At 49.4% G+C, this 26,130-nt stretch overlaps 2 protein-coding genes across 2 annotated transcripts in view; one reads left to right on the top strand and one right to left on the bottom strand.

Moving 5' to 3' along the window:
* Window positions 1-6: 6 nt before the first annotated feature.
* Window positions 7-1,896, top strand: Enho (energy homeostasis associated). The gene is made up of 2 exons (XM_010619242.3): window positions 7-92; window positions 1,067-1,896. The coding sequence occupies exon 2, from the start codon at window positions 1,228-1,230 to the stop codon at window positions 1,453-1,455; it is 228 nt and encodes a 75-aa protein (XP_010617544.1). The 5' UTR covers window positions 7-92; window positions 1,067-1,227; the 3' UTR covers window positions 1,456-1,896.
* Window positions 1,897-1,948: 52 nt separating this feature from the next.
* Dnai1 (dynein axonemal intermediate chain 1) overlaps window positions 1,949-26,130 on the bottom strand; it is a 62,481-nt gene continuing 38,299 nt past the window's right edge. The window contains exons 11-20 of the mRNA XM_010619248.2: window positions 25,477-25,594; window positions 25,141-25,184; window positions 15,025-15,272; window positions 10,410-10,499; window positions 10,199-10,286; window positions 9,471-9,550; window positions 8,169-8,317; window positions 7,982-8,081; window positions 5,573-5,758; window positions 1,949-2,224 (exon numbers count right to left, since the gene is read on the bottom strand). Coding sequence (XP_010617550.1) covers window positions 2,126-2,224; window positions 5,573-5,758; window positions 7,982-8,081; window positions 8,169-8,317; window positions 9,471-9,550; window positions 10,199-10,286; window positions 10,410-10,499; window positions 15,025-15,272; window positions 25,141-25,184; window positions 25,477-25,594 — 1,202 coding nt within the window. The 3' untranslated portion in view covers window positions 1,949-2,125. The remainder of the gene's footprint in view (window positions 2,225-5,572; window positions 5,759-7,981; window positions 8,082-8,168; window positions 8,318-9,470; window positions 9,551-10,198; window positions 10,287-10,409; window positions 10,500-15,024; window positions 15,273-25,140; window positions 25,185-25,476; window positions 25,595-26,130) is intronic.

Genomic DNA, 26,130 nt, shown 5'->3' with positions numbered 1-26,130 from the left:
CGCCCCCCGCCCTCAGGCTCCCGAGCCTCAGTCGGCGCCGAGCTTTCTGCTGCCCCGGACCCTCCCTCGGGCGCGCACCGTGCCGAACTCAGGTAAGGGGGGCCTCCCCTCACGGGCACGGGGGCCAAGACCCAGAGACCCGAGACGGAGACGGAGAGACACGGACCCACTCGGAGACAGAGACTCGCGCCGGAGGAGAGACAGACACAAAGGGAGAGACGCGGGAGACGCACAGAGCCACCCGGACAGCCCCTACGGAGAAGGGGAGAGAGACACGTCCACGAGGACAGAGGGACACTCAGCCGGGAAGGGAGATACGCAGAGACAGACTGGGAAAGAACGAGACACACATGAGACACGCTCAGACACTTAGCAATGGGAACACGCACAGAGGGACAAAAGCAAAGAGATACCCAGAGACAGACAGCCACACAGTCACAGAGGTGGGTATGCGGAGGCAGAGGCACACATCCAGCAAGGGAAGAGAGACGGAGTCAGACAGCCAGACATACACCTGACCTAGAGACAGTTCCACAGAGAGGCACACCTAGGTACACAGCCTTGAATACACAGAACCCACACATGCCTGCCAGGGCCTCCACAAAGTTCCCTCTGTGTGAGCTGGCATGTCTGCAGGTGTCCTGAGCTGGCTGGCTGAAGCCCGGAGAGAGAGGTGATGCTCTGGCCACACCAAAGCCAAAGCTTTGATCACCAAAGCTGATCAAAATCCCCTTCCTACTGGGCCTTGAGCTCCCTCAGTCCCACCCACCAATGGGGTGCTTTTGAGGGCGGAAGCTTATTGGGCAGAGCCAGGCTGTGCCCACCAGTTCTAAGGAGGATGAGTTAAGGGGCTGGCCTGCCTACTTTAGCATACCCACTCTGGCTGCACCTGAATCCAGGTGCCTAGAGCTAGGCCTGAGAATGGGGGTGTTGGCTCTGTTGGGTATTTGAGCCTGCTAGGACCTGAGGTCCACTGTCAGGGTGACCACAAATGTGACAGGAGCTCACCCCTAGGCCTCCCCCTTCCTTCATCCTCACCACCCTTCCTTTGCTCTGTACTCCCCAGGCTCAAGACTGCCGGTGGGCATCTACACTGCCTGGGAATCATTCAGTGTGCAGACAGGACAGCCTCCTTGGAAAGCTGACCATACCGGAATTCCGACTAGGCATGGGCCTTGTCATTGAGGCAGCTCCGCTCTCTGCGCTGGTCTGAGGGTGCTGCCCGTCATGGGGGCAGCCATCTCCCAAGGGGCCCTCATCGCCATCGTCTGCAACGGCCTTGTAGGCTTCTTGCTGCTGCTGCTTTGGGTCATTCTCTGCTGGGCCTGCCACTCTCGCTCTGCCGACGATTCTCTCTCCGAATCCAGTCCCAACTCCAGCCCTGGCCCTTGTCCTGAGAAGGGACCACCACCCCAGAAGCCTAGCCATGAAGGCAGCTACCTGCTGCAGCCCTGAAAGGCGCCTGGTCTACCCTGGAGCCTGGGACCTAAGTCTACCCCACTCAGAGCCTGGAATCAGGATCTCAGTTGAGTCAGCCTCGGGTCCAGAACTCAGAGTCTAGCCTGCTTGGATCTGGACCCAGCAACCCAGACTCTAGTGAGCCTGGCTCCCAAAAGAGGCTTGGGTGGTTCTGGAGAGATAGGCCTGGGGTGGGAGTTCAAGAGTTGGTGCTAGGGCCAGGGCCATCTGGACTCTGCTCCATCCCAAGGGCCAAGGGCTAGGTTTACCCTTTCCCTAGGCTCAGCGCCTCTGGGTCCTCTAGGTCAGAGAAGCAAACTGGAACCCATGGCAATAATGGGAGGGTGTCTAGGCTGGGCCCTTCCCCTGGTCCTCTCACTGTTTGCTGGATAATAAATGGAACTGTGGCTCTACCCTGAGATTTTCTTCTCTTACTGAAGACCCTGTGGTAGCAAATTAAAGGTGTAGAATGAGCTTCCAGACATAGGTTTATTTGTATAAAGTAACAGTAATGATCACCATAACCCTAACCCTGGTAGATGTGAACAGCAAATGCTGGGACCTAATCAGGGCCTTGGTTCACATGCTGAATGTTTGGGCATCATGGTTCCTAGCCCAGGGCCTGAAAGTCCTGGGTTCAAATGGAGCAAGGGCTGAGGTCAGGTCCTCAGGTTTTGGTTTTTACTTCCCTTACCAGATTCAGCAGTTTGTCCAGTTTTGCGATCTCCACTGTTGGACCCTTCTGTACTTCCTGCCCTTTCTTTTCCTGAGGAGAGGGAAAATATACACGAAGGAAGAGGGGTGAGGATGGGTTACCTCTCTGGATGCCAGCACTGACTGCTCTGCCCAGTCTTCTGACAATGCCCTTCTCCCTTGCCCAGTAAATTTTGTGTCCCTGGTGCCACTACCATGTGATCCTTTTCCAACTCAGGTCAGGCAACCCAGGGGCCAGCCGAGAGCCTAAAGAAGGTAACCAGCTCTGGTTCTTAACCTCAGTTGGACAGTGTCTTGCTGGTGGCAGTAGTGGGAAAGGCACCGATTCTCTGACCCTCAGAGGAACGAGCCTTTCAAGCTAGGGAGATCTGTACAGAAAGCTCTAGGGAGGAGCAGGGCCTGACTGTTGGGACTACCCTCTCAGGGAAGGGCAGAGTCCTATCAAGGAGAGAGTATATTTCAAAGAGTTGGAGAGGTGTGGAGAAGGCCACGGGGGCCCTCATCTGGTTCTCTTACTGAATGCTTTTAGGTCAGGTTAGAGGTGGGATATGGCATCCAGACCAGCTATGTCAGAAATACCCAGGAGACTCCTGAAACAAGATGGAATATTTCATATGACTCTAGATGTCATTGCCTGGGACTGTCCCTCAGAAGAGAAGATGCTGAGTTAATGACTCTCAACCTAACCAAACATTCTAATGCTACTGCTAAGTTGGGCCCTGAGAAAAAGGAGCTGAGACACTGATGTCACAACCCTAGAGAACTCCTTGGCAGACCACACTAGTTGCATTAGCCTTACTGCCTATGGTGGGCTTTGCTAGGGTAGGTGGGGAGCTGCCATTTCCTGCCTTCCCTTGGCTCCTAGACCTCCACCCACTCAGCCACCTGGGCCCACTGCTCACTGGCACCTACCCTAGACTTGCCTGCCTGCCTAGGTTTGGCCTGCGATGTAAGTAAAGGCAGAGTTCAGGTACAGGAGTCCCCTTCATGACTCCATCTTGGGTGCTGACACCTTGTACAACTCAAATTTCCTCTGGCACCTATTCCCAAATCTCTCCCCAAGCCCCTCACAGCCCAGGGCCTCAGTCATTACCCAGCTCAACTTCTACACTCTTGAGGCAAAAGATAGAGATCATTTTCTCTCTTCCCACTCTCCCTCATGAATTCAGCTAGGGATGTGTCAGTCTCACCCACATCCCTGGGATTTAGGGGCCCCTTTTATTGGGCGAAGGTCTCTTTTTCACACTGGGAACTGAACTCAAGGGCTTCACCCTGAGCTGTACCCCCTGCCCTTTTATTTTTTGAGATGGGTTCTTGCTAAGTCATTGAGTTGCCCAGGCTGGGCTCAAACTTGGGATTCTTCTGCTTCAGCCTCCCAGAGTGCTGGGATTATAGGCTTATACTATCATGCCTGGCTTGGACCTGGGTTTTAGTTCCAGCCGTCATTAACTCCCTACATGATTTTAGGCAAGTCCTTTGCCTCTTTCTTTTTTTTTTTTTTTTTTTTTTTTTTTTTTTTTGAGATAGGGTCTCGCTATGTAGTAACTAGCCTTGTAGTAACTTTGTAGTCCACGGTGGCCCTGAACTCATGGCAGTCCTTCTGCCTCAGCTCCCAAGTGCTGGGATTATGGGCATGTGCCATCACACCTGGCTGTCCCTTACCTTTCTGAGTTTCAGTTTCCCATCTGTACAGTAATTAGAGAAAGATAGTCCTTAATGCCTGACAGCAATCCAGAAAGCTCCCTGATCAGGGATTCCCAGGTCTTTGTGATAGGGATGCCCAGCGGACTTCGTTTTGTATAAATCACTTGGCTGCTGATAGGGTCAGATGTAAATATCACAGTAACCTCTAGATCACCCAAGTCCCAGCTCCTAGCTGTCCCCTGCTCAGGTCCTCAGAGATTTAAGTCCTCAGATACACAGCCTAGCATTCCCAGTCATGGCTAATCCTTGTGCTTTGAGGAGTTGGAATTGGGAAATTCTTGCCTCCCCAAATCAGAGTGAATAGGTCTCCCACCTGTATCTACCATTCTCGTGGTGTCATGGCTGTGTTCTTTCCCCCAAGAGTGACCCATCATCCTCCCAGAGGGCTGTCCAGCTCTGCCAGCATAAACCTGCCCCTCTCTCTTCTCATTAAGAACAGATTTTATCTGTTCCACAAACTCAGCTGCCTCATTCCCCTTCCTGAGGCCAACTAGCTGGGCTCAACAAAGGGATTCAGACCACGCCTGATGCCCCCCCCCAAGCCCACCACAGCCTCTGGGCCACAGCTGCAGGCGCTTAGCAGCCTTTAGAATATTTATAGCCAAGTCCACCCCCCTCCCCCAGCTGGCTACAATTACAGGCCCTGCCATACTCGCAGCCCTTTCCCCCAAGCCATGGAGAGGGATAGACCAAGGCAGCACTGGAAGGGATGCTACAAATGGTTCTTGCCTAGGTGAGGGAATAGTAGGGAGAAATCAGTAGCTAAAAGAGACAGGCTTGCGCCGGGGATTTAGCTCAGTGGTTCCACCACCTGCCTCACCTTCCTCACAAGTGTAAGGCCCCGTCTCTGACACCCAGCATCAAAAAAAAAAAGAGAGAGAGAGACAGGCTTCTGTTCCTGCCTCAAATTGCACTAACACCATAAATTGCAACCAGGAAGTACAGTTATCAGGACAACCTAGCCTAACCCTGATCCTGGTCCAGAACCTGTCAGAAAGCAAAGAACCATTTTTCATACACAAATGGGTAGGACTGGTCTCCAGATTCGTAGGCTTTGACTTTTTAAGTTGGGTCCTGGGGACTCCGGATCCTATGACCTGGGCTTTGAAATCTGGGTTCTTAAGTCTGAATTTGGACTCAGTAAAGACTGAGATCATGACTCTGAGCTCTGTAGCCTATATTTGGGGTCCTTGGGCTCTGGGCAGGGTTCCTTGATGAGTAGAGGACCCAGAAGCAGGAATCAGAGCTCAAAAGAAGGAGGACGATGTAGCTGCTGACCTGGTCCTCCTCACAGCTCATTTCCTCCTTCCCAGAGTACAGTTTCTAGTTCAGAGACCATGTGGATTAAAGCTCTGAGGTAGCCCAGTGATGAAGCATTGGCTAAGTCTCAAGTCCCCTGCCAGGCTGGCCTGTCACACCCACGGCATCCTGTGAGCCATTGGTGGCTTCAGACCCACATGCTCACTGGTTACCTCTTCCCAGGGCCCCACAGGTAACTAAGACGCAGCATGTAAAAACTGACCTATTTTTTTTCTTTACCAAGCAGTTTCTCCTATGGTCCTCATTCGTGCAGCAACACCATCTTCACCCTGGGTCCTCCAAGCTAGATGCCTGGCTTCACCCCTGTCCTGTCCCCTTTAGCTTATCCCCGCCATCCCCTTATCTCCGCACCAGCCCCAACTCCTAGAACCCATACCTTTGGCATCTTGCGCAAGTTGGGTGAGAGCTTGAGGCAGGTGACGTGCCCACGTTCATCACCCACAATGATGATGGGATAAATGGGGTTGAACTGCACATGGGTGATCTTATTTTTCTTTTTGGCTACCACGGGCTGCTTGCAGATGGCCTCATACTTGTTGATGGCCAAGTCAAACACGTGAGCCTGTGGAGAAACTGGTGTCAGCATGCTCATGGGTAATAAGGCCCCTGGCAACCACCTCATAGGAAGCAGGCTAATAGCATATTAGAGCTGGTGGCAGCAGGAGAGGGAACTTTGTTTCTCCATGTTTTATTTTGGTTAAGGGAGTGAGAATAAAAGTTTGGGAGAGGCCCAGGGATTTAGCTCAGTGGTTCAGTGGCCTGCCTTGCAAGCACAAGGACCCGAGTTCAATCCCCGATACCAACAAAAACAAAACAAAACAAAAAAAAACAAAAAAAAAAAAAACAAAAGTTTAGGAGAAATGTTAAGTCTGTGCAAAAACAATAGCAGCTATGCCTTGTTTAGCCTAATATACTTTACCATGTACCAACTTTGCACCATCTAATTATACTCCTTAATTTGTAAGGTGGCTCTTTTAGTATTACCTGTATTTTATAAATTAAGACTTTGAAGTTCTCTAACTTTTTAGTAAGCAGCAGACAGAGTCAGGGTTTATCCCAGTTAATAGATGTGAAGTGCTTAAATAGTGCTTGATGTACAAGTGCTCAATAAATGTCTGATGTTATCTTTGCCACACTGCAAGTGCAAACCACTACCAGCTCTTGCCTCGACAACTGTGGCAGCCTCCTAGCTAGGCTCCCTGCTTCCACTCTTGGGTTTCCATAAGTGCATCACCCATGGAGCAACCAGATTTCCCTTTAAAAAACAGAAAATCTTCCCAGAGTTTCCTTGGCATTACAAATGAAATCTGGATTCCTTATTCTGGCGCCCACCTCCTCACTCTCATTTCCAGATCTCCCAGCCACACTTGCCTTCCTGTCCCCGGACCCCTCCTCAAGCTCATCCCCACCTCAGGGGTTTGAGCCAGTGATTCCTGCAGGGTGATGGCACCCCTGCTCCATCTTCCCATGGCTGGCTCCGTGTCAGTCAGCTCCCTGTTGGTCAGCTTGAATGTAGCCTCTTCGGAGAAGCCTTTCCTGACCACTCTAAGAAACCACCCAATCCTTTTCTTCTCACTTTTATCAGCTTCATTGAGATTTAATTCACATACCATAAAATTTATCCATTTAATGAATATAAGTCTTAGTTTTTAGTACATTCACAGTTATGCAGCCATCACCATAACCGATTTGAGAATTTTTTTATCACCCCCCCTCAAAACAATCTTTGTATTCAATAGCAGTCACATTTTCTCCCAACCTTTCTAGCCCTTGGCAACCACAAATCTACTTTCTGTGTCTATAGATTTGCATCTTTTAGAACACTGTACTATATTCTAGGCATTCTAGGCAAATATATTTTGGACATATCGTATAAATGGAATAATACAATCTTTGTCCTTTGGTGTCTGGCTTACTTTTAGTGTTGTTTTCAAGGCTCATCCGTGTTGTAATTATCAGAATGCTATTCCTTGTCATTGCTGAATAAAATCCTTTTGCATATACAGTATATTTTCTATGTTCACTCATCAGTTAATGGACACTGGTTTGTCTCATTTTTTGGCTAAGATGAATGCTGTAATAAACATTTGCATTCACACATCACTTTCTTTTAATTCTCCACCCTTAACAGTATAAGCACTTTGGTGCTGTTGCTTTTTGTCTCTTTCTCCCTTCACTATAATGTAAGCTTCATAAAAGCAGGTGTCTGAATCTATGGAGCTGAGCACCACAGTCAGCCCTTAGTAAACATCTGTTCAGGGAATAGATGACTGGCTGACTTTAAGGTGATGTCTTAATCACAATATTTTTCCCGTGGTGCAGGAGGTACATTTCAGTCTATATTAAAGTCCACAAGGAAAACAGATTTGCATCTAAGAATATGCTCAAAAAATGTTTCTGAGCTTTCACTAATCCTCAGTGTTGAATATACCCCTCTCATCTCACCCCACTGAAGACCCTTCTCAGAATCAGCTTGCAAACTTTCAGAGATGGGGACCTCACTGCCTTACAGACATGGACAGATCAGTTCTGGCTCATATGTTTCCCTTAGCTGGGGCTGCCCCTGCCACCCACTAGCTAGATCCTTCTCCAGGGTCCTCAGAGAAGATGGAATGCCATCCTTCAGTGTGAGATGAACAGTCCCATTCTCTCCTTGAGGCCTCCTGTGATGAATGATTCCTCTTTGGCTGGGCCCTGGATGGCCTGGCTCTTGAGGAGGGAGACCCTGAGAATCCTCATCCTGTAGCCAGTAGTGGGCATGTTTAGTCAGGAATGGGCCACTCACCTTCCCATCAGTGGTGACTGCTGCAAACACAGTGGAGGAGTATGGTGCCCAGGCCACATCACCCACAGCTGAGTTCAGGTCATAGATGAACATGGGGGTCCTGCAGTGGCGGAAGGGTGAAGCCTGTGACACAAAGCTTACAGTGCCGGAGCCCAGGGGAGGGCCCAGGGCAAGGCAGGCCCCTTACTTGATGGTGTGGTCCCAGATCTTCACTGTCCAGTCGGAGCTGCAGGACATGAAGACCTTGGTGTGATACGGGTTCCAGGTTACAGCATCTACTGCCATGTTGTGGGCATCATAGGTGTCGAGGAATTGGCTAGAGTAAGATTTAGAGCACTGGGGCAGTGATGGGGCAGGTAGGGGGAGATCAGGGAACAACAGCGAAAGAAATGTCAGCTGCTACTACTTCCTTAGAGCCCTCGAAGGTCAGAATCTGAGCCTCCCCTTCTGTCCATAACCCACCTCACTGTCACAGCTGAGTTGGGGCCAAGCTGCTGTGTTTTCCTACCCTCCACATACGGATTTAGGAGCTGGGGATATGGGCCATGCAGCAAAGCCTTCTTGTAGCATGTGAGTGCTGCACTCTGCCCTGTGGCTGACCCCAGAGGATTCCACATCAGCCAGAAAAATCCTATTCTCTCCTGAGCAGAGCAGGTCTCAGGTCCTGTGCAAGGCGAAACCTAGCCATTTCTCCATGCCAGGGCCTGTGAGCAGCCCAGATAGCATCTTTGCAGCAGTGGGAAATATTCCACCTTGAACAGGTAAGAGCAGATGCCCAGTCAGGAGTCCATTCTGATTCCCAGATTCTGACTGGCCAGCCTCTTTCTCCCTCCCTCCAGAAGTCAGAGTGACTGACTGTCTCTCCTTCCCTCTTGTCACTTCCAGGCTGCCAACCCAAGGGGTGGAGAGGGGGTGGGGACTCTTTTGCATTCAGACCAGCTCTGGCTAGGCCTCAGGGGCTCCCGGGAGGCTGCCTGTAATTAACATTCTGAGTCTCTGAGCCTAAGAAAAGCTTGCTGTGGAGCTATTTCTGGACAGATGGAGGTTCAGAGAGATGTTCACCTACTAACACTGAGACAGAGGAGAAACTGGCTGTGAGGTTGTGTCCTGCCGGCGGGGATGCAGCCGGTATTCAGAGATCAATCTGCTTGTTACCTGGCCTTCAAAGCCCTACTCTAGTTCAGATCTCCTCCAGGAAGTCTGCCCAGAATTTTCACACTCTCCCAACCCCCATTCCCACCTCTGCCATCACTCCCTAAAAAGGAGAAACATCCCAGTGGGAAAGAGGTTGGGCTGGGCTAAAGTCACCCTCTAGATTCACCATCCCCTTTTCGGCACTGAATCTTTTCCTGCCACCCAAGAAGCCTTGCAGAACTGCTGGATGAGCACTAAGATCTGTAAGAACAGGATTTGTTAAGTACTTTAAATTCCCCAAGTGCTCAGGTCTAAGTGGCCCGGTGAGGAGCTTACACAGGCAGTGCTGCCTCACCTTGTAGATTTTTCCCTCCTCTGTGCCCACTAGGAACATGTAGTCAATCTCTTTGTGGAAGTCGAAGGCGGTACCACATCCTTAGAAGAAGAGGAAACAGCCTCAGCCCAGTTCTGAGAGGGACCCTCCAAGCGCTACCCCTCCTTGGCAGCGGGGACTCAGTCAGGACAGATTGACCTGGGGCCCCTTATGCGGGCTGGGAGCAGCCTAGGCAGTCAGAAAGTGGCCCTGTGGCCTGCTTGTCCCAAGCTGTTAGGGCTCTGCAAACGGCCAGGGGTTCTGCAGAAAGGAATGGGGGCCTGGGTAAACAAGTCAGGGATTGAGTTAAACAGGGTCAGGGTCAAGGTAAACAGGGACAGGGTCTGCAAACAGGGACATGGTCTGTGCAAACAGGGATCTAGTCTGCATAAACAGGCTAGGAATTGAGTAAACAGGGATAGGATCTGAGTAAACAGGGCCTTCATCTGCATAAACAGGGATGGATCTGCATTATAGCACCTGATCTGCATAAACAAGAGCAGGGGCTGCAAACAAGGAGGGGACCTGCATGAATGGAGAGTGTCTGCAAATGGCCAAGGACTTAGTGACAGGTCAGGCTTTCCCAGTGCCTTTGGTCTGGGCTTCAGCACAAGTAGGGTAGGAAGTACTGGGAAGAGGCCACTTCACTGCCCCTCAGGGAACTTGAATGACTTAGCGAAGCTTGGAGGTGAATGGACTGGGGCTCCTACCCACTGTGTGCAGCTGCAACCCCTCCGGGACGTCTGTGGTGCTGCCTTCCACCTTTAGCTTGATGACATCTGTGTGAACCAGCTCACTCTGTCATCATAGAAGATGGGGCAAGGTGTGTGGTTTAGGCTGGATCAGTAGATCTGGGGGGTGCCCTTTGCCACTCAGCCCCCCACCCACCTACCCCTGTTCAACGTTCTCTGAAACAGGTACCTTCACAAGTGTCCAAGACACGATCCTTCCATCGGATGACACAGAGAAGAAGTTAAGGTTGTGGTCCATGTCATCCTTTTGCCACTTGACCTGAAACATCCCAAACCACGAGCTCTGTGACTCTGCTAGGGTGTCGGGTTAGGGATATGAAACAGGGCTCCCCAGTACACATCTGAGTCTCAGAAGCAGGGGAGAGCTCACTTCCCAGAATCCCATGACTGACACCCTCCCCCATCCTACACTGTCTGTCTTATCCGTTTCCCTGACCAACCTGAAGCAATAGCACCAGACAGGGCCTTGCCCTAATCTACTGGCATGGCAGTAGACCAGTTATTCCCTGGGTTGGTTCTAGAAGCCCATTTGTGAGAAATGGTACTGGGTTCAACCTCCTTACAAAGACATGGCCTAGAAAGAATAAGGCCCAATGATCAGTTTCTCTTTTTATACAGTGGAAGTCATAGCAGCATAAACTTGTGAGGAATAAATGAGATATGTAAAGCCTTTAGATCAAAACATTGCACACTCTAAATGTTCAACAAATGATAGCTGCTGCCCTCCTTATTACCCTCATCCTAGGAATGTGAGCACCAAGCTTCTGTAGGGGCCTTTTTCCTGCTTGCTTGGGGTTAGGTGGAGAAGAGAAGGACCATACCCTTCCTTCCAGTCCCCTCCTCTTCTAGGCTTAGCCTTTCTCTAGAAAGTGGCTCCTCTGTTCCCATCTTCACATTACCACTAACTCCTGCTCCCAGAATCTTGCTCCCAAATTCCAGATTTGAGCTGCATTTCTCCCTCTGCAAATCAGGGTTAATTATGCTGCCCCACCCATCTTCTCAGGGCTGGAAGCAAACATATGGGAAAGTGTTTTGGAGACAGAGCTGTTGTCTTATGAAGATGACACGCTTGAGGCTCAAGTTTCTCTTGCCAGATGTGGAGGCCTGGCCAAGCCAAGTCCCAGAGAGTTGGGGTGGGGCTGGGTGCCTAGAGCTTTTCATCCTCTGGCTCCCTCCAGACCGCCCATGCTGGGACCATGGTCCAGTCCCCTCCTGCTGTCACAAGCAGAGGCCCAGTGAGGAAGGCCAAGAACCTAGCACTGTTGCCTGTAACCGCAGCTGTCACCAGGGCTGTTGTAGGGTGGGGAGAAAGGGTTGTCTCTTCCCAGCCATCTCTCAGGCCTGGCAGATCAGAGCTGAAGGAGGGCTGGCTGAATCCTGCCTGAGCCTGTCTAGTCAGTGGTTCTTTTATACTTTCACTGGTGGGCCAGAAGCTGCAGAGCCTGTCAGGCACAAGGCAGAGCCTGCCCTGATACGGAGCCCATTTCTCCTTTTGGGTAAAGGTGGTCCCTTTAAAGCTGGGCAGGAACAAGGGGTGTCAAAGGCCAGGCTGTAAGAGGCACTAGGGAGCTGCAAAGGGAAGTGTTTAACGAGCAGATGCTAGCAATTGTGGAAATTGTATTTCACACCCCTCTTAGCAGCCTGATGCCCAATAGGGGGTGGCTTGTATTTGCAAGTGACTCTGTTTGTGCATGTGTGTGTGTGAGTACAAGTCACACACTGCTCCTTGAGTGGAGGTGACAGGTAGGAATAAAGCAGAAGGAGGGTAGTAAGTAGAGTTAAGGCAATGAATGAATGCCCAAGGACCAGAGGGTAGAGAGGAGCCTGCTTAACTGATCCCTCCTCTTCTCCTGTCCTTAGTTTTTACCCATACATTCTTTCTGCTCCCTCCCCCAGAATCACACAGTGCACGTTCCCCACAGAGTATTGCTGGTTGAGGCTTAACAGTAGGGCCTGAGCAGGGCTGAGCTACCCAGGCAGGCTCCCTGGGGAAGCAGCCCATCCTATGGGACAGGAACTTAGTCTTCTTAAAACAAGACAATTTTATCCTGGCTTAAAACTTTTCAAGGCTCCCCATCACCATGGGACAGACGACTTCTGCCCCAAACTGTGTATGAGATCCAAAACAACTTCTCTGTTCTCCCCTAAATATATGGACACATACTTTTTATGAAGGACCTAACAGCCCATCTCTCTCTCTCTCTCTCTCTCAAGCTTTTATGGTCAACTGCCCAAAAACCTGCCTCTTGGTGTCATCCCTCAGGCTTCTTGCATTAACATCCGGTGACACCTGTTCCTCTGCCATTTTCCACTTCTATGTATGCCTAACCAGGCACCCTAAACCCTGGTATCATCGATTTGTCCCTTTCCCATATTCAGCCAATATTTTTTCTCTCGATTCTACTACCCCAACAGGTCTCCTCCCTATTTTCCTCATTTCCATCTCCACTCCCCCTGCCCTTGATCAGCCTGCAGTACCACTCAGGCTGCAGCCAGAGGGTCTTTCCTCCAGGACACAATCTTGACTGTTACTCTCTGTTCAAGCCCTCTAATGATTGGGCTGCAATTTCCAAACTATGCTCAGGCGTAATCTTAGGAGCCTTGGGAATGTACGTCAGGGGACAGGAGGAATAACAGGGAACCCTTAAACAGGCTGGACCCTGGTCTTATCAGAGAGGCTCTACTCTCATCTTTTTACCATATTGTGCTCCTGTATTAATACTTCATTTAAACCACTGATCTATAATGTCCAAGTTTCTTGACTGCTAACCATGCTGGGTACCTGCCTTTTCCTCCAGTCTTGTTCCTCTTCACCTGTCCTTTACATGTGCTCTGAATGATGCATATTTCTCCCATAGTCCACTCTGTTTGAACCCTCATGTCACTGTAGAGGAGATACCCTTTGTTTCCTTTTCCATCTAACACTTTTCCATCTCTCACAATTCAGCTCAGGCATTGCTCTTCTAGAAAGATCTGCCTGGCCCACCTTCTCCTAGTCCCCACCCAGGACAACGTGATTGCACCTCCAGGTACACTTCTCCTTTAGCATTTAGCATTCTACCCCACCCTGGGGGCAGCCTGTCTTTGTGATTTATCTTGTCACTTGGAGCTCCAGAGACTAAACCCTTGGGCACCCTCAGCAACCAGCAGAGCAAACAGGGAAGAGTTAGTTATAAAATGGATGAAGGAGGAGGAGAAAGAGGGAATGAGAGGAAAGAAGAGAACAGGAAGTGAGTAGATGAGTGTTAGCTGGGTCCCTTTCAGGTAGTGTCCCATGACTCCAGCCAAGAACGCTGAGTCTTCTATTTTGCAAAGGCAGCAGTTCTGTTTTTCTGGCATAGTGGGAATGTAGGCCACCCCTGTCCAGGTGAGTTCCACTTTTCCTGAGACCTGTCCAGTGAAAGGGATAACTTATTTTTCTCTATATCCCCCTTCCCCCCAATCTGCTATTTGATTTAGAGAACACAACAGAGTAGGATTAGGTGGCTGGTCTGGGCCTCTCTTCCTCTCCTGGAGTTGATAATGGTGGTCAGGTCATCTAGACATGCTCTGACCTCAGTTCTGGGCTATCTGAGCTGGGAAAGCAGGGGCAGGGATGGGATAGAGGCCTGTTCTCCTCTCCCTGGGCTTTAAAGTCTCTACAGACATTCTCTGATGTCTGGAGACCTTTGGGTACCTGGAGGTAATGAATTGGCAGGTGGATTTTTGGTGTAAAGCATTCCTGAGGCTGCACCCTTTGGTCCTTGCTTTGTGGAGAAAGTAGGGGAGAAAGGTAAGTACCAGAAAGGGCTCTACCTCTCTCCCACCATCTGCACCAGACTGTGGGAAAGGATGAAGCTGAGGGGGCATCATATCCCCTGTCCCTGGGTGGTTCTCCTCCTGCTCAGGACTGAATAGGAGCTCAGACTCAGTGCCTGGAGCAGGTGACCATATGTTTCAGGGGCTCAGGGCCAGAAGAGATAGATAGAGTCTTCCTGGTGACTCTCAGGGCAAGAGGACAGAGAAACACAAGAAGACAGAGCCCCAGTATTGCTTCATGAGCCCAGAGATTTGGGAAGCTTGAGGTAGAAATCCATCCTTAGATTCACACAGATCTGTACTCCCACCCCACACGCACACCTTTAGAACACAGTAAGGAACAGCCTACAAAGCCTTAGCTAAGAGACCCTCTGAGAACGTCAACTGTGAAACCTACTCCCTGTGGAATAAGATAGGAGACACAGGACCAAAGTGAAATCTAGTGCCATTGTCCTGGTAATGGTCCCAAGCTGGCCTCACACCATGGAAGAAGCCCGGCCCCCCTGCTAGGCCTGTCTGGAGAAGAGGGGTGCCACAAAGAGGCTCAAGGACAGACTTTGCCTTCAAGACCCTGTCTGGAAGCTTCCCCAAATCAAATCCAGATGGCAGAGGAGAGCCCCTGGGGGGTGTGGAGGAAGCCTGAGGATAAGGCTTTGGGGTCCCTAACTACCATTAGGGGTAGCCTGTCAGGCCCTGGAGGCTTCCAACTGTGGCCCTCCAGTTTCTCATTGTCATGTCAAGTTGCTCCTCCTGCAAGGAGCTCCTCCCTCAGCAGGCAGATGGAATCTTCTCAGAGGGAGCGCACAAGGTTTTACTGGAGACCCTCCCCTTACTCCATAATTCTCTCCAATCCTTCTCCACCCCTTCTCATAATCTGGTATCTATAATTTCCATTCCTAGACTATGACCCTCTTTCCCCCAAGGTCCCTCCTCCACTGGCTCCTTCCTAGGCCCACATGCTGCTCCCATTCTGTGCTGAGGCTGACCTGCCAAACAGGGTCCATGTGCTTTCCAGACTTGGCTGAGCTGCGGAAGGAAGGCTGGGAATGGGGCTTCTTGAGGTTGTAAATGGCCACATTGCCGTCATAGTGGCCCACCACCACCAGGTAGGGGTGGTCCACGTGTATGTCAAGACACATGATGCCACTGTCACTATTGAAGATGTATTCTGGGAAGCTGGGGTTCTTCAAGCTGTAGAGCAGTAACATTCCCCGGCTCTGTTTCATGAAATCATCTACCAAGGAAGACAGGAGGCTGCAGTTAGAGGATCAACCTGATCTGCCAGGGAGGACCCCTTGCTCTACCCCACCAGATAGGTAAGCCTTGCTCTGTTCCACTTATCAGAGATTATGGGATTCCTGTCTGGACTTCATCTTCTCAGACTGTGAAATGGAATAATGAGATTTGGCCTACTCTTTCTCAGCATTCATGGAAGGATCCAACAACCAGAAATGTGACCAGGCTTATCTGAAGACAAACCATCCTCCTCCTTAATCTTCCTCTCTGGGTCACAGGAAAGGGGGACACAGGTTCATAGAGTTTCTAAGTAAAGAATGTGTGTGTGCTTGGGAAGGAGCAGTACCCCAAGCTGGATTTGATGTCCAGCTCACAGACAGGCTGCTGTGCCATAGATGCCTGGACAGTGCTCATGTTCCCTCAATCTTCCACCAAGGACTTGGGCTAAGCTTGATGTAACATGCAATTTTCTATAGTGAGTCCAATGCTAGTCATCTATGAGCATCTTCCCATGCCTTTGGGCCCCATAGTCCACAGCTGCAGCCTGCACTCTTGGCTACTTAAACCCAGAAGTCTCTGGCCAGCCAGTCAGGCTTCCACAAGCCCACTCAGACTGGACAGAGCTTTTGATGGTCAACAATGGACCATTCATCAGAAGTCCCCCTTCTCACCTGCCCCATCTCAAGAGAATGAGTCGCTGTTGCATTTTTCATATATGTGGCGCCTATCCTGATATGCAGTCAATGAAAAGCACATAGTTTAAGCCCTTGAGACCAGTTCTCCTGCTACCAGCCCAGACCCTCCATCTCTTCCCCAAACTTAGAAAAGCCAGAGCTGGAGAGATGGAAGGCTAGTGTAGCCTTCAGTCAAGGCAACCTAAGCCCATATAGCCTTTTGATCAATATGAGAATCCTTTCCACCTTCCCTCTTATAAGGGTATCATCTTTGTCCCTAGAAGCTGCCAGGGCCTTGGACCTCATGACAAAGTAAGTAGTATTCAGATGTCAGCCCATGGGGTAGGATCGGGGGACAGGAAAGCAACCCAATTTGGCTGGTGTTGCTGAGCTTTTCTGTCTCATTTCTAAGGTTGTCCTTTATTCAAGAGGGTAAATGTCTGGGCTGAACTCAGGGACAATATAGACCCAGGTCCCTGGGCTCATGGCATGAGCTCAGCCACAGACACACCCCAAGTAGCTCCACCCACTCTGCAAAGGCCCCACCCATCTGTGCTCTGACTGGGAGTGGGAAGCCACCAAGAATCAGGTTGGCCTTAGAAAGGAACAATGGGAAGCTGAGACAAGCTGGCATGTTCACTAGAGTAGCTCTCTGTGGGAAGCCTACCTTCCTTTCCTGGGGCTAACTTTCAACACCTCTGAGATTCCTTGGATCACTTTCAAGGAAAGTCACTGTCTGGCTTATATTTAGATGACTCCAAAGCCTCATTCATAGGTGGGGATTTTTGTAGAGACTGGATCATGGATGTGTGATACTGGATCAGTCTACTTATTGGTTTAGCTTTAGCGTGGTCCTGGGTGTGGGTGATTAATTTACTGAAGAAGGAGATCCACCCTGGGTGTGACACCAATCAATAGGTTTGCAGCCTGAATGGAATAAAAAGGAAAAGAAGGAAGGCTGCTGTTTCCTGCCTGCCAGCCATGAACTGTTTTTCTTCTGCCATTCCACCCTGCCTTGGAGCCATCCAACTATGAACTGAAACCTCTATCAACTGTAAACTAAAATAAATCTTTTCTCCTTTAACTTGAGGGTGTTTAGTATTGTCTCAGCAATGAGAAAGTAACTGTGATAGCCACACAATCAATGAGGGAATTGTACCTGAGGTGGAAGTTTCCAGAATCCAGATTAGCACACACTGTGTGACTCAAGAAAACACAAAACAAAACAAAAACCCTCTACTCTGGAAGAGTGAGCCTCCTAGCAAAAAAGAGAGGAATTTGGAGGCTTCCAGATCCCCTGGAGCCAAAACTGGGTTATCCTTTGCCTGGCTCCATCACAAAGCCAGGATGGAACTAGCCTTGAGATAGATGGGGAGGAGCTGGCACTGTGGGGTTTGGTGGGCCCCAAGGGTTGACTCTTCAAGAAAGATTGGCAGATGGCTGAGGCTAGTGCTTTGCCTTCCTAAAATAAGAAGGCCTTGAACTGAACAGTGTGACAGTCATTTTAGCTCCTTTTGCCCATCAAGTAAATCCCGAGCACCTGATCTGGACCTCCCCTGGGTTGCCCCCTGCAAGGTCAGAGACATTTCACTCCCCAGACCCTACAGCTGAATGAGTAACCAATGAACTAACCTTCAGGCTCAATGTAAGCTACTGGCGCTTATGATTCCAGTCAGTCTTCTATGCTGGTCAAGACTGACAGAGGGTAAATTGGTGGCCCAACAGGTAAGTGAGTAAATAAGACAGTGAAGGAATGGGTGCTCAAGCTGAGGATTCACACACTATCCTTAGTGAACATGACCTTCACAATTCCTCTTACTGTATACGGGGCTTTGCCCCTGACAGAGAGCAGTGATTATTTACTTTCTCTAGAAAGAATACCTCCCTCCCTGGCCATCCCTGGCTTAATAACCTTGTACAGAATTAAGGACATATCTGAGCCCACACAGAACTACTGGGCCTAGAAAGTGGAATCATGAATTCCTGATTTTACAGATGGAGAAACTGAGGCCCAGAGGAGAGAAATGGAGTGCACAGGTACATGATACATGTCACATGGTGTTTGCCACATTCCATATCCTTTTTCTAGCTGAAATTATCCTGCTGTACTAATCTGGTCTTTACAAAGAAGTGGAGAAAAGAGGGCAAGGGGCCACCAGACCTAATAGGGGTGGTGGTTCCTGGCACAGCCAATCTAATCCCTTCAGGGTCTGGAATAGAGAACGTGTAAGGAATAGAGCAGTTAAGCATTATAAAGGGGAATAACCTGCAAGGGAAAGCATGGATTTTACGAGAGAGGGACAGTTAGTAACCAACCACACCAATTCTTAGGACACATGCATGCTGACGTTAAGCCCTACTTTCTCAACCTGGCTGTAATGGTCTTTATTATTTGTAATCAAATGAGTCCTCTGTTTGTTTTGTTCTGTTTTTCTGAGACAGGGTCTTACTATGTAGGTCAAGCTGGCCTTAAACTCACTAAATAGTCCAGGCTGGCTTTGAACTCTTAGCAATCCACCTGCCTCAGTCTCCCGAGTGCTGAGATTACAGGTGTGTACCACAACACCTAGCTCACTCCTCTTTGACAGAGAGATCATTGTTCCTAATCATGACTAGACTACATGTTTCCTGAATCCTAATTCAGGGCTCTTTCTGTCAAATGACAACAGGAAAATATAGAAAACCCTCATTTAACTGGTGTTTCTTCTCAACTCTACCTCATACAATGAACTCACCTCTGATTGCAGTAGCTCCTCTGAGGCCTCACTATTCTATTCCCCAGACATACTCAAAACACCAACACAGCCTGTTATAGATTGTGTCTAGATGTCCCCCTAAAGCCTCATGAGCTCATTGGGTGGGGCTTTGCAGAGGTGCTGGATCAATGGCTTGTGATGCTGGGATTAAGGGTGTGTGATTAGTAAATTAGTTTATTGAGTGGTTTGGCATAGTTCTGGGTGTGGATAATGGGAGGGCCACGTTGGTGTGCTACTCAAAGGATGAGTAGCCTGGAAGGGTAAAGGGGAGAGGCAGGCTGCTGATGCTACTGCTGTTTCTGCTGCCTTCTGCCCACCATAAACTATATTTGTCCTCTTCAGGGACCCTCTGCCATGCCATCTTCCCTTGGAGCCAACCAACTATGAGTTTATAATTGAAACCTCTATAAACTGAGCCAAACAAACCTTTTCTTCTTTAACTTTGGGTGTTGGGTATTTTGTCTCAGCAACAAGAAAAGTAACCAAAACACAGCCCAAACCTCCAACAATCCCAAATGAAAGCATCATTTTATCTTCCAAAAATGAACGATATCACTACTCAAACCACCAACAATCCTCATTTGATGTCATCGCTCATGACATCATTGCCCATTGTTGGTAGTATGTTATTACCAATGGGGAACTAGCTCAGCCACCCAATATTCTCAGTATGATATCACCAACTAGGTCACTGACCGTCTCTGTATGACATTAGCATCAAGGTCACTTACCTACAGTGCCTCAGTTACCAATGAGGTCTAAGAGTTCATTAAGAATGAAAGCTTGGGTCCTGGTCCATGGAGTAATTTTTTTCTGAGTGGCACAAACTTTAGAGAAAGGATAGAGAGTTCAATGACCCAGATGGGAGCCCCCAACCCCACCCTTCATTGCATAAAGAAGCAGAGACTCAAGTCTGGAGCCAGTAAAGGAATTCTAGGTTCTTCCAGGCCATAAATTTTGGCCAGGCCACAAATACTTACTGAAAATAAGTAAGTATTTATGGCTGGGTAGAGTGGAAGGAGAGAAAAAGTTATATCTATCTATCTATCTATCTATCTATATCTATAGATAGATATGGAGAGGGGGAGAGGGAGAGAGGGAGGGGGGAGAGAGAGAGAGAGACTATGATAGGTTGATTGACAGCTGGGTCTTGTCTCCTACCACTACTTTGTGCTTTTACTCCTATTTCTTCCTTAATCTCCTTTGTATTCTTTCCCATGTTGTCCAGAAAGAGACTACTATTCCGTAAGGACTTTCTGGGAGGCCTCCCACACCATTCAGTCACCAGGGTTATCTTATGTGAGTCCCTATCCCAAGTCAGGAGTTGTGAGTAGGTCTTTTCCTTGGCCTGCCATGAGGCATGGAGGCAGCACATCCTAGCTTGCTCTGCAGCAGCCTTGCTCTTTCTGGTGACAAAATTTCCTCGTGCTAAATCTGCCCTGCTGGATAATCCTTAAGGCCTCCCTGACTTTGCCCCTTCAACCACCCATGAGATTTGGAGGAAGGAAATCACGCCTTAATTAGATAAGAGTCTAATGTGGCTATTCTCAGGCAAGGGGGTTAGTGTGTGTGTGTGTGTATGTGTGTCTTTTTTTTTTTTTTTTGGGTAGTTCCAGGGATTGAACCCAAGAACTCACACATGCTACATCCTCAGCCTCCACATATGTGTCTTAATTCCACCACAGACCAAAAGTCCGACTATCCTCAGCTTTGCCAGCTACAGCCCTGCAAAGCAGTGCCCATTGAGGAACATGTATCAGTCTTTTTGTTTTTTGTTTTGGTACCGGGGATTGAACTCGGGTCCTTGCGCTTGCAAGGCAGGCCACCGAACCACTGAGCTAAATCCCCGGCCCTGTATCAGTCTTTTTGAACTGGCAACCATCAGTGGGATCCTCAGGCCCCTGGTCAGCTGGTAACAGCTCTAGATCATGGACACTCTAGTGTCATGGACACCCACTCTAGTTGGTGGACGCTCTGGAATATTCTGGCTGTCAGAAAAACCCTGGGCTCCTACTCAGGATTCAGGGAGAGCAAGACAGGCAGAGGGCATTTGGGGGCATGAGGCTAAAGCCAGGTCAGTGGTCAGTGGGAAGTAGATGCCAAACTGCAGAGACAAGGTTACCATGTCAGCCTCAGACATCAGGCTTCCTCTTGTACTGTGGCAATCTAAACATGGCCAGCCCAGGACTGGCTCCAAGGCAGCAGCTGCTTGATGACTCCCTTATTAAGTCATGCAAGAGGCACTTGGAGGCGGTGTGTGGTAGGCAGAATAATGCCCCCCCCAAATGTCCACATCCTAATCCCCAGAACCTATAAATATGTCACTTTGCATGGCAAAAGGGACTTTGCAGATGTGATTAAGTTAAAGACTGTGAGATGGGAGGATTATCCTGGATTATCTGGGTGGATTTAATGTAATCACAAGGGTTCTTATAAGGGAAAGAAGGAGGCAGGAGAGTAAGAGAATGAGATGTGACGACAGAAGCAGATGTCAGAGTGATGCAGTTGGTGGCTGGAAGAAGGCCACGAGCCATGGAATGCAGGCAGTCTCTAGAACCTGGAAAAGAGAAGAAAACAGGTGCTCCCCACAAGGCTCCAGAGGGAACATGGTTCTGCTGACACCTGACTTTAGCCAGGTAAAATCCATTTTGAACTTCTGACCTCTAGAACTGTAAGACAATAAATTCGTGTTGTTTTGAGCCCTGTTTGTGGTCATGTGCTACACACAGCACAGCAGGAAATGAATTCATAAGCATTCAGGGAAGGTTGACCCAGACTGTACTTTTAGGAGTTGGAAAGAGAGTTTCCCATAATGGCACTTTTTTCTGGGATGGATTGAAAGCAATATTGGTAGAAGTCAGGAGGATAGATTCAATGATTCTCAGCTCTTCTGCTGACAATGATGAAGTCATCCTTGAGTTTCCCACAGTCCAGCCCTGCCACTTCAGACTCCAGGAACAGCTCCTGTGTGTTAGAATGTTTAGACTCTCAGGGGAGGGGACCAGCACAATGCTGGACTGAAATAGAGAACTGGCCACTAGAGGGTCCTAAATGTCAAGCATAGCTCAGAGGCCAGGGTGCCTAGCTGGGCTCAGGCTCCCCAGGAAAGGAGGCTTTTCCAGGCATCCTCACTGGATTCAAAGTCATGTTTACACAGTGTGGGGAAATAAAGCAGGCCTTAGAATACATGAAGCAGGACATTTAATTTGATTTAGAGAAAATGAGGCAAACATTTGAGAACCTAAATAACTAACCAGTAATTAAACTAACAACAGGAATGCCCTTGCACTACAACCCAGCAAGCACAGTGGCCTTTATGGACTGTATTTACAAAGAGACCTGACAACATAATTAGTCCTGTAAATTTTACGAAGCCTGCAGCTGAGGAATGATGGATTTTGTGTGTGGAGGATGAACAGGGAGAAATGAGGTGGATGAATTTCCATTTTCAGTAAATGAAATTAACACTGCTTAATTAGTGAAGCTGACAAATAAATGATCAGGAAAAATTTGAATCCCTAAAAGGGTGTCTGTGGCCTGGGTAGGCCCAGGGACAGGCCAGGATACAGTGGGATGAAGCAAAAATGGGTTTAGTGCCGGACCTGAGGCCTGCCATTGATTGGCTCCTTTTGAAGGTGCTGTCCCCGGAGGGAGCCTGAGCCGAGGCACAATGACATCTCTTTCCTTACAACATGAGACCCTCTGGAAGCTTCCTGCCCCATCTTCTTATCTCAGGACAACACAGAGTTTCCAGAATCTTGCCTGACAGACCACACTGAACTGGCTAATGAGCTGGAAAGTACCCCTTTGGTAAAGCAGGCTGCCGTAATTGCACACCCCAGCTCCGAGGCAATCTCTTCCTGGACTCACTCCTTTTATCCGCCAACACTCTTCCACCTGCTTTTGCCTGCTGACAGCCTCTCTCTCCACTCTGCTGGGAACGTGGAGCCAGGCCCCATGGGACATTCCAGTCTCCGCCCTCTAAGCAGCCTAATGTGCTGGACTCCAGGCCCCTAGAGGGGAAGCAGAGGTAGATGCTTCTGTGCTGCTGCACCACTCACTTTTTCCTACCTACTTGCTCCTGACCTGACTCTGGCCAACCTGTTCTGCCTCAAAGATAAGAGATATGTCTCAGTCTTCCATTTAGTATATATGTCTACACCTACCAAAATTTTATGCGGTTGGGTCACAGAATAAACACCTGACAATTCCAGGCAAAAGGAGGTTTATGAGATCAGGACTGAGATTTCCGGGATCAAACTCAGCAACAAACCCAAATTCTTATTCCAATATTTGTCCTCATGAGGCAAACTCTGGCTATGAGGGGTTGGTATTTGGGAGCTTCCAAAGACTGTGATGGTGCTGATGCTCCTTACAATGACCTCATCCAGCAACTAGGGTGCCCTCTGCCTACTTGAGCTTTGCACTCTTTCTTCCATAAAGGCAGCTGGGCACCCAAGAGCATGGGCCTCCCAGAGCCCACCTCAGAAGTAAACACAGGAGTCTTTCCAAGTCCCAGCTCAAGCCGGCGCTGCTCAGGCCCCTGTAGGTTGTACTGAGATGTGTAAGGCTCTGTCATAGATGCTCATCTGAAAGCTGGCCAACAACTCAATGTGCCAGTGACAGCAACAACAAATACCACTGTCATTGTCCCTGGACCTTGCTGTCTAAGAGAGAGTCCCTTCTGTCCCTCAGCTTCCTCACTCTTCTCAGGCCTGCTGAGGGCACTACAGGGGACCCAGGGGAAAGAATGACAGGTGAGTTAGCAATGATTGTCCTTTATGCAGGTGGCTCCTACAGCTTGCAGGGCAAGTTTACTTCTTTTTTCTCTTGTGCACCTCACAAGGACCCTGGGATGGAGATGTGGAAGGTTGTCAGTCTCTCCAAATCACCAATGACAAGACCAAACCTCAGGGGTATGATGATGAGAGATGATCCTCCAGGGGACAGACCACAGCTGATTGTGGGTACCATTTGGGCCTATGGATATGGCTCAAGGGACCAAGAAAGGACAAAGACACCATCCCTGCCTAAGGGCTTGCCCAAAGAGGCTACTGGGCCTGCCAAGCTTGAGACCATCTATTCGTGGGAGATACAGTACCCCTTTCTGCCACTCCTAAGGCTACCCCTTGGACATTCTCCACTCGACCCCAGAGAACACTGCTTAACTCTGGGTGGAAAAGAACGGGGCTAGAACTGGTGCAGTTTCTCCTCCAGGAAGCCATCACACCTTCACCTCAGTCCCGGGCAGAAAGCCTGGGCTGAGAGCAGCCTGGCAGAGGGTCCACCCATGCCTGAGAGGTCCCACCCAACCCAACCCCTAGGTCCAATCGAAGGTCCAGTAGCAGCAGCCAAGGGGGAGGAATGTGCTAGAGTTCCCTGCCAGAGGGGGAGGGCACTTCCCGTTCGGCAGCAGCCCACCCTCAGGAGTAGGGACACAAAAACAGGCGTTTAGGGCATCCTCAAAGGCAGCCCAGACCACAAGACTGGGAGCAGCTCCAAGGTCTCCTCCCTGAGAGCAATGACAAACACCAACTCCTCCTCCCCTTCCTGGGTCAAAGAATGGGTGGACTGGTGATCTAAGGGGCAGCAGCCAGAAGCTTGTGTGCCTGCCAGCCAGCGGCAGCTTAGAGTATGGAAGGGTTTTTCGGTTCCAAGAAGCTGACCCTCCCAGCCAGAGAACATGCAGTTAGCTCTGGAGACTGTACCTAGCATGAAGTGCAGGTCCCTCTCCCATCTGGAAGGGGAAACACTGGGGCCAACACAGTTGTAGGGGCTTCTGCTCAGACCATAGAACAAGAAGGAAAAGCAAATTGCCCAGACACAGTTAGCACATGTGCTGCCTCCAGCCTTGAGTGATACTGGCAGAGGCAGGGACACCTGGAGGGGCTGTGTCCCCTCCTCACCCTCTCCCCCAACCTACCCCAGGACCTGGTTAGGAAGGCCAGGTGAGGAAGCAGGAAGAGGGCCTCTATCCTAGACCACGGTTGTGGTTCCTGTCCTTCCAGCTCAACCTGGAAAGTCAACGCCAGGTCTCCCAGCCTTAGTCTCACGTGGGCAGTTTCTCCCTGAGTGGGGTGGATTCTTGTCCTTGATTCCTCAGCCATTTCCCTCAGGAGACATATAAGCTTCTGGATAACTTACCTCGGTCTTTAAGGGCAGAGCCCCTTTGACAGCTCCATAGCTCCATTTCCTCCCATATCTCTCAGGCCTCCAGACTTACCCAGTGCTGGCCCCTCTGCCAGGGTGCTCTCCCCTTCTCTGAGGCTCAGCTGACACATTCAGTTCCATATATCCCTTCATCTGGCACTAACTGCCTATATGATTGTGGGTGTTCTCCATTAGACTGAGCTCCTCCTGAGACAGCTTTGTACAGAGTAGGTACTTAATGTTTACTGTTTGCAGGAGCAAATGAATAAACAGCCAGATCACTTACAGGAGCCATGTCCCACTGCAAAAAGGTCATTGTACTTTGAATTCCTGCAAAGTAAATATGAACAAATTGGGATGGGAAATGAACACGGCCCTCCCATGGACATCAAGCCTTCCCATGGGCACCGGTTCCTAACTATACCACAGACATCTCCTGTCTAGTTGAGGCCCTTACCAATTAATTGAGAGAACTTGGGTGATCCTGCAATCTTACAGGAATCCCAGTCCTCTTCTCATACTGCCGCTTGTTATGCTCAGGGTAGTTATGCGCAATAGACGCAGCTACGTAAAACTGAGCACGCAGCGGGCGCTCCGGGCTTACTGCAATGTCTACACTCACCAGCAGAGGGCGGTGACGGCCAGGCGCTTGGCTTTGTCATTTTGGAACTTCCAGAGCGGCAGCAGTGTACCCTCCTGGTCCCGGTATTCGTCGGCAGCATCCTCATAGTACTTAAAATCTTAAACACACACGGGTAGAGTCAGCCCTCATACTATCATTGTGAGGCAAACCCAAGTCCACCATTATCTGTCTGTATCCCCACGGGCAATACGATGAACTTATTCATTTTTGGGGGGAGGGAGTAATAATAGTAACGATCTCAAAGAGTTGGTGTGAGGAATAGTCACTGAGTTGATATATGAAAAGTACTTAGGAAAAACGCCTGGCATACAGCGCTTCAGAAGGCTCAGACTGGAGCAGCCAAACTTCAAGGGTTCAGCTGCCAGAGGCTGATTAATAATTTTATTCATTCTGCCTCTTAAATCCCCAAATGCAGCCCATGTTTATATTGCCAAACCTCACTAGAGTGAAGCTGCCTGGATCCACCATGGATTCTCCAAACTCAACTTCATCTGCTCTCAAATTGTCTTTGCCTCCTATTTTATCTAAGTAGGGTGGAAGCTCCAGCTTTCCACTTGTCTAAATCAGAAACCTGAGTAATCCATGACTGATCTCTTTCCACCAAATCTCTCATTTTCTCTTTTTTTTTTTTTT

The sequence above is a fragment of the Fukomys damarensis genome, unplaced genomic scaffold (genome assembly GCF_012274545.1).
Source record: "Fukomys damarensis isolate Sample0158 unplaced genomic scaffold, DMR_v1.0_HiC HiC_scaffold_36, whole genome shotgun sequence".
NCBI classification, from domain to species: domain Eukaryota; kingdom Metazoa; phylum Chordata; class Mammalia; order Rodentia; family Bathyergidae; genus Fukomys; species Fukomys damarensis.
Note: the sequence above shows the minus strand (reverse complement) of the source record. Positions and strands in the feature narration are given on the sequence as shown.

What these genes read in the sequence shown, in the direction of transcription:
- Enho (XM_010619242.3), top strand. Translation starts at nt 1,228, where the DNA reads ATGGGGGCAGCCATCTCCCAAGGGGCCCTCATCGCCATCGTCTGCAAC.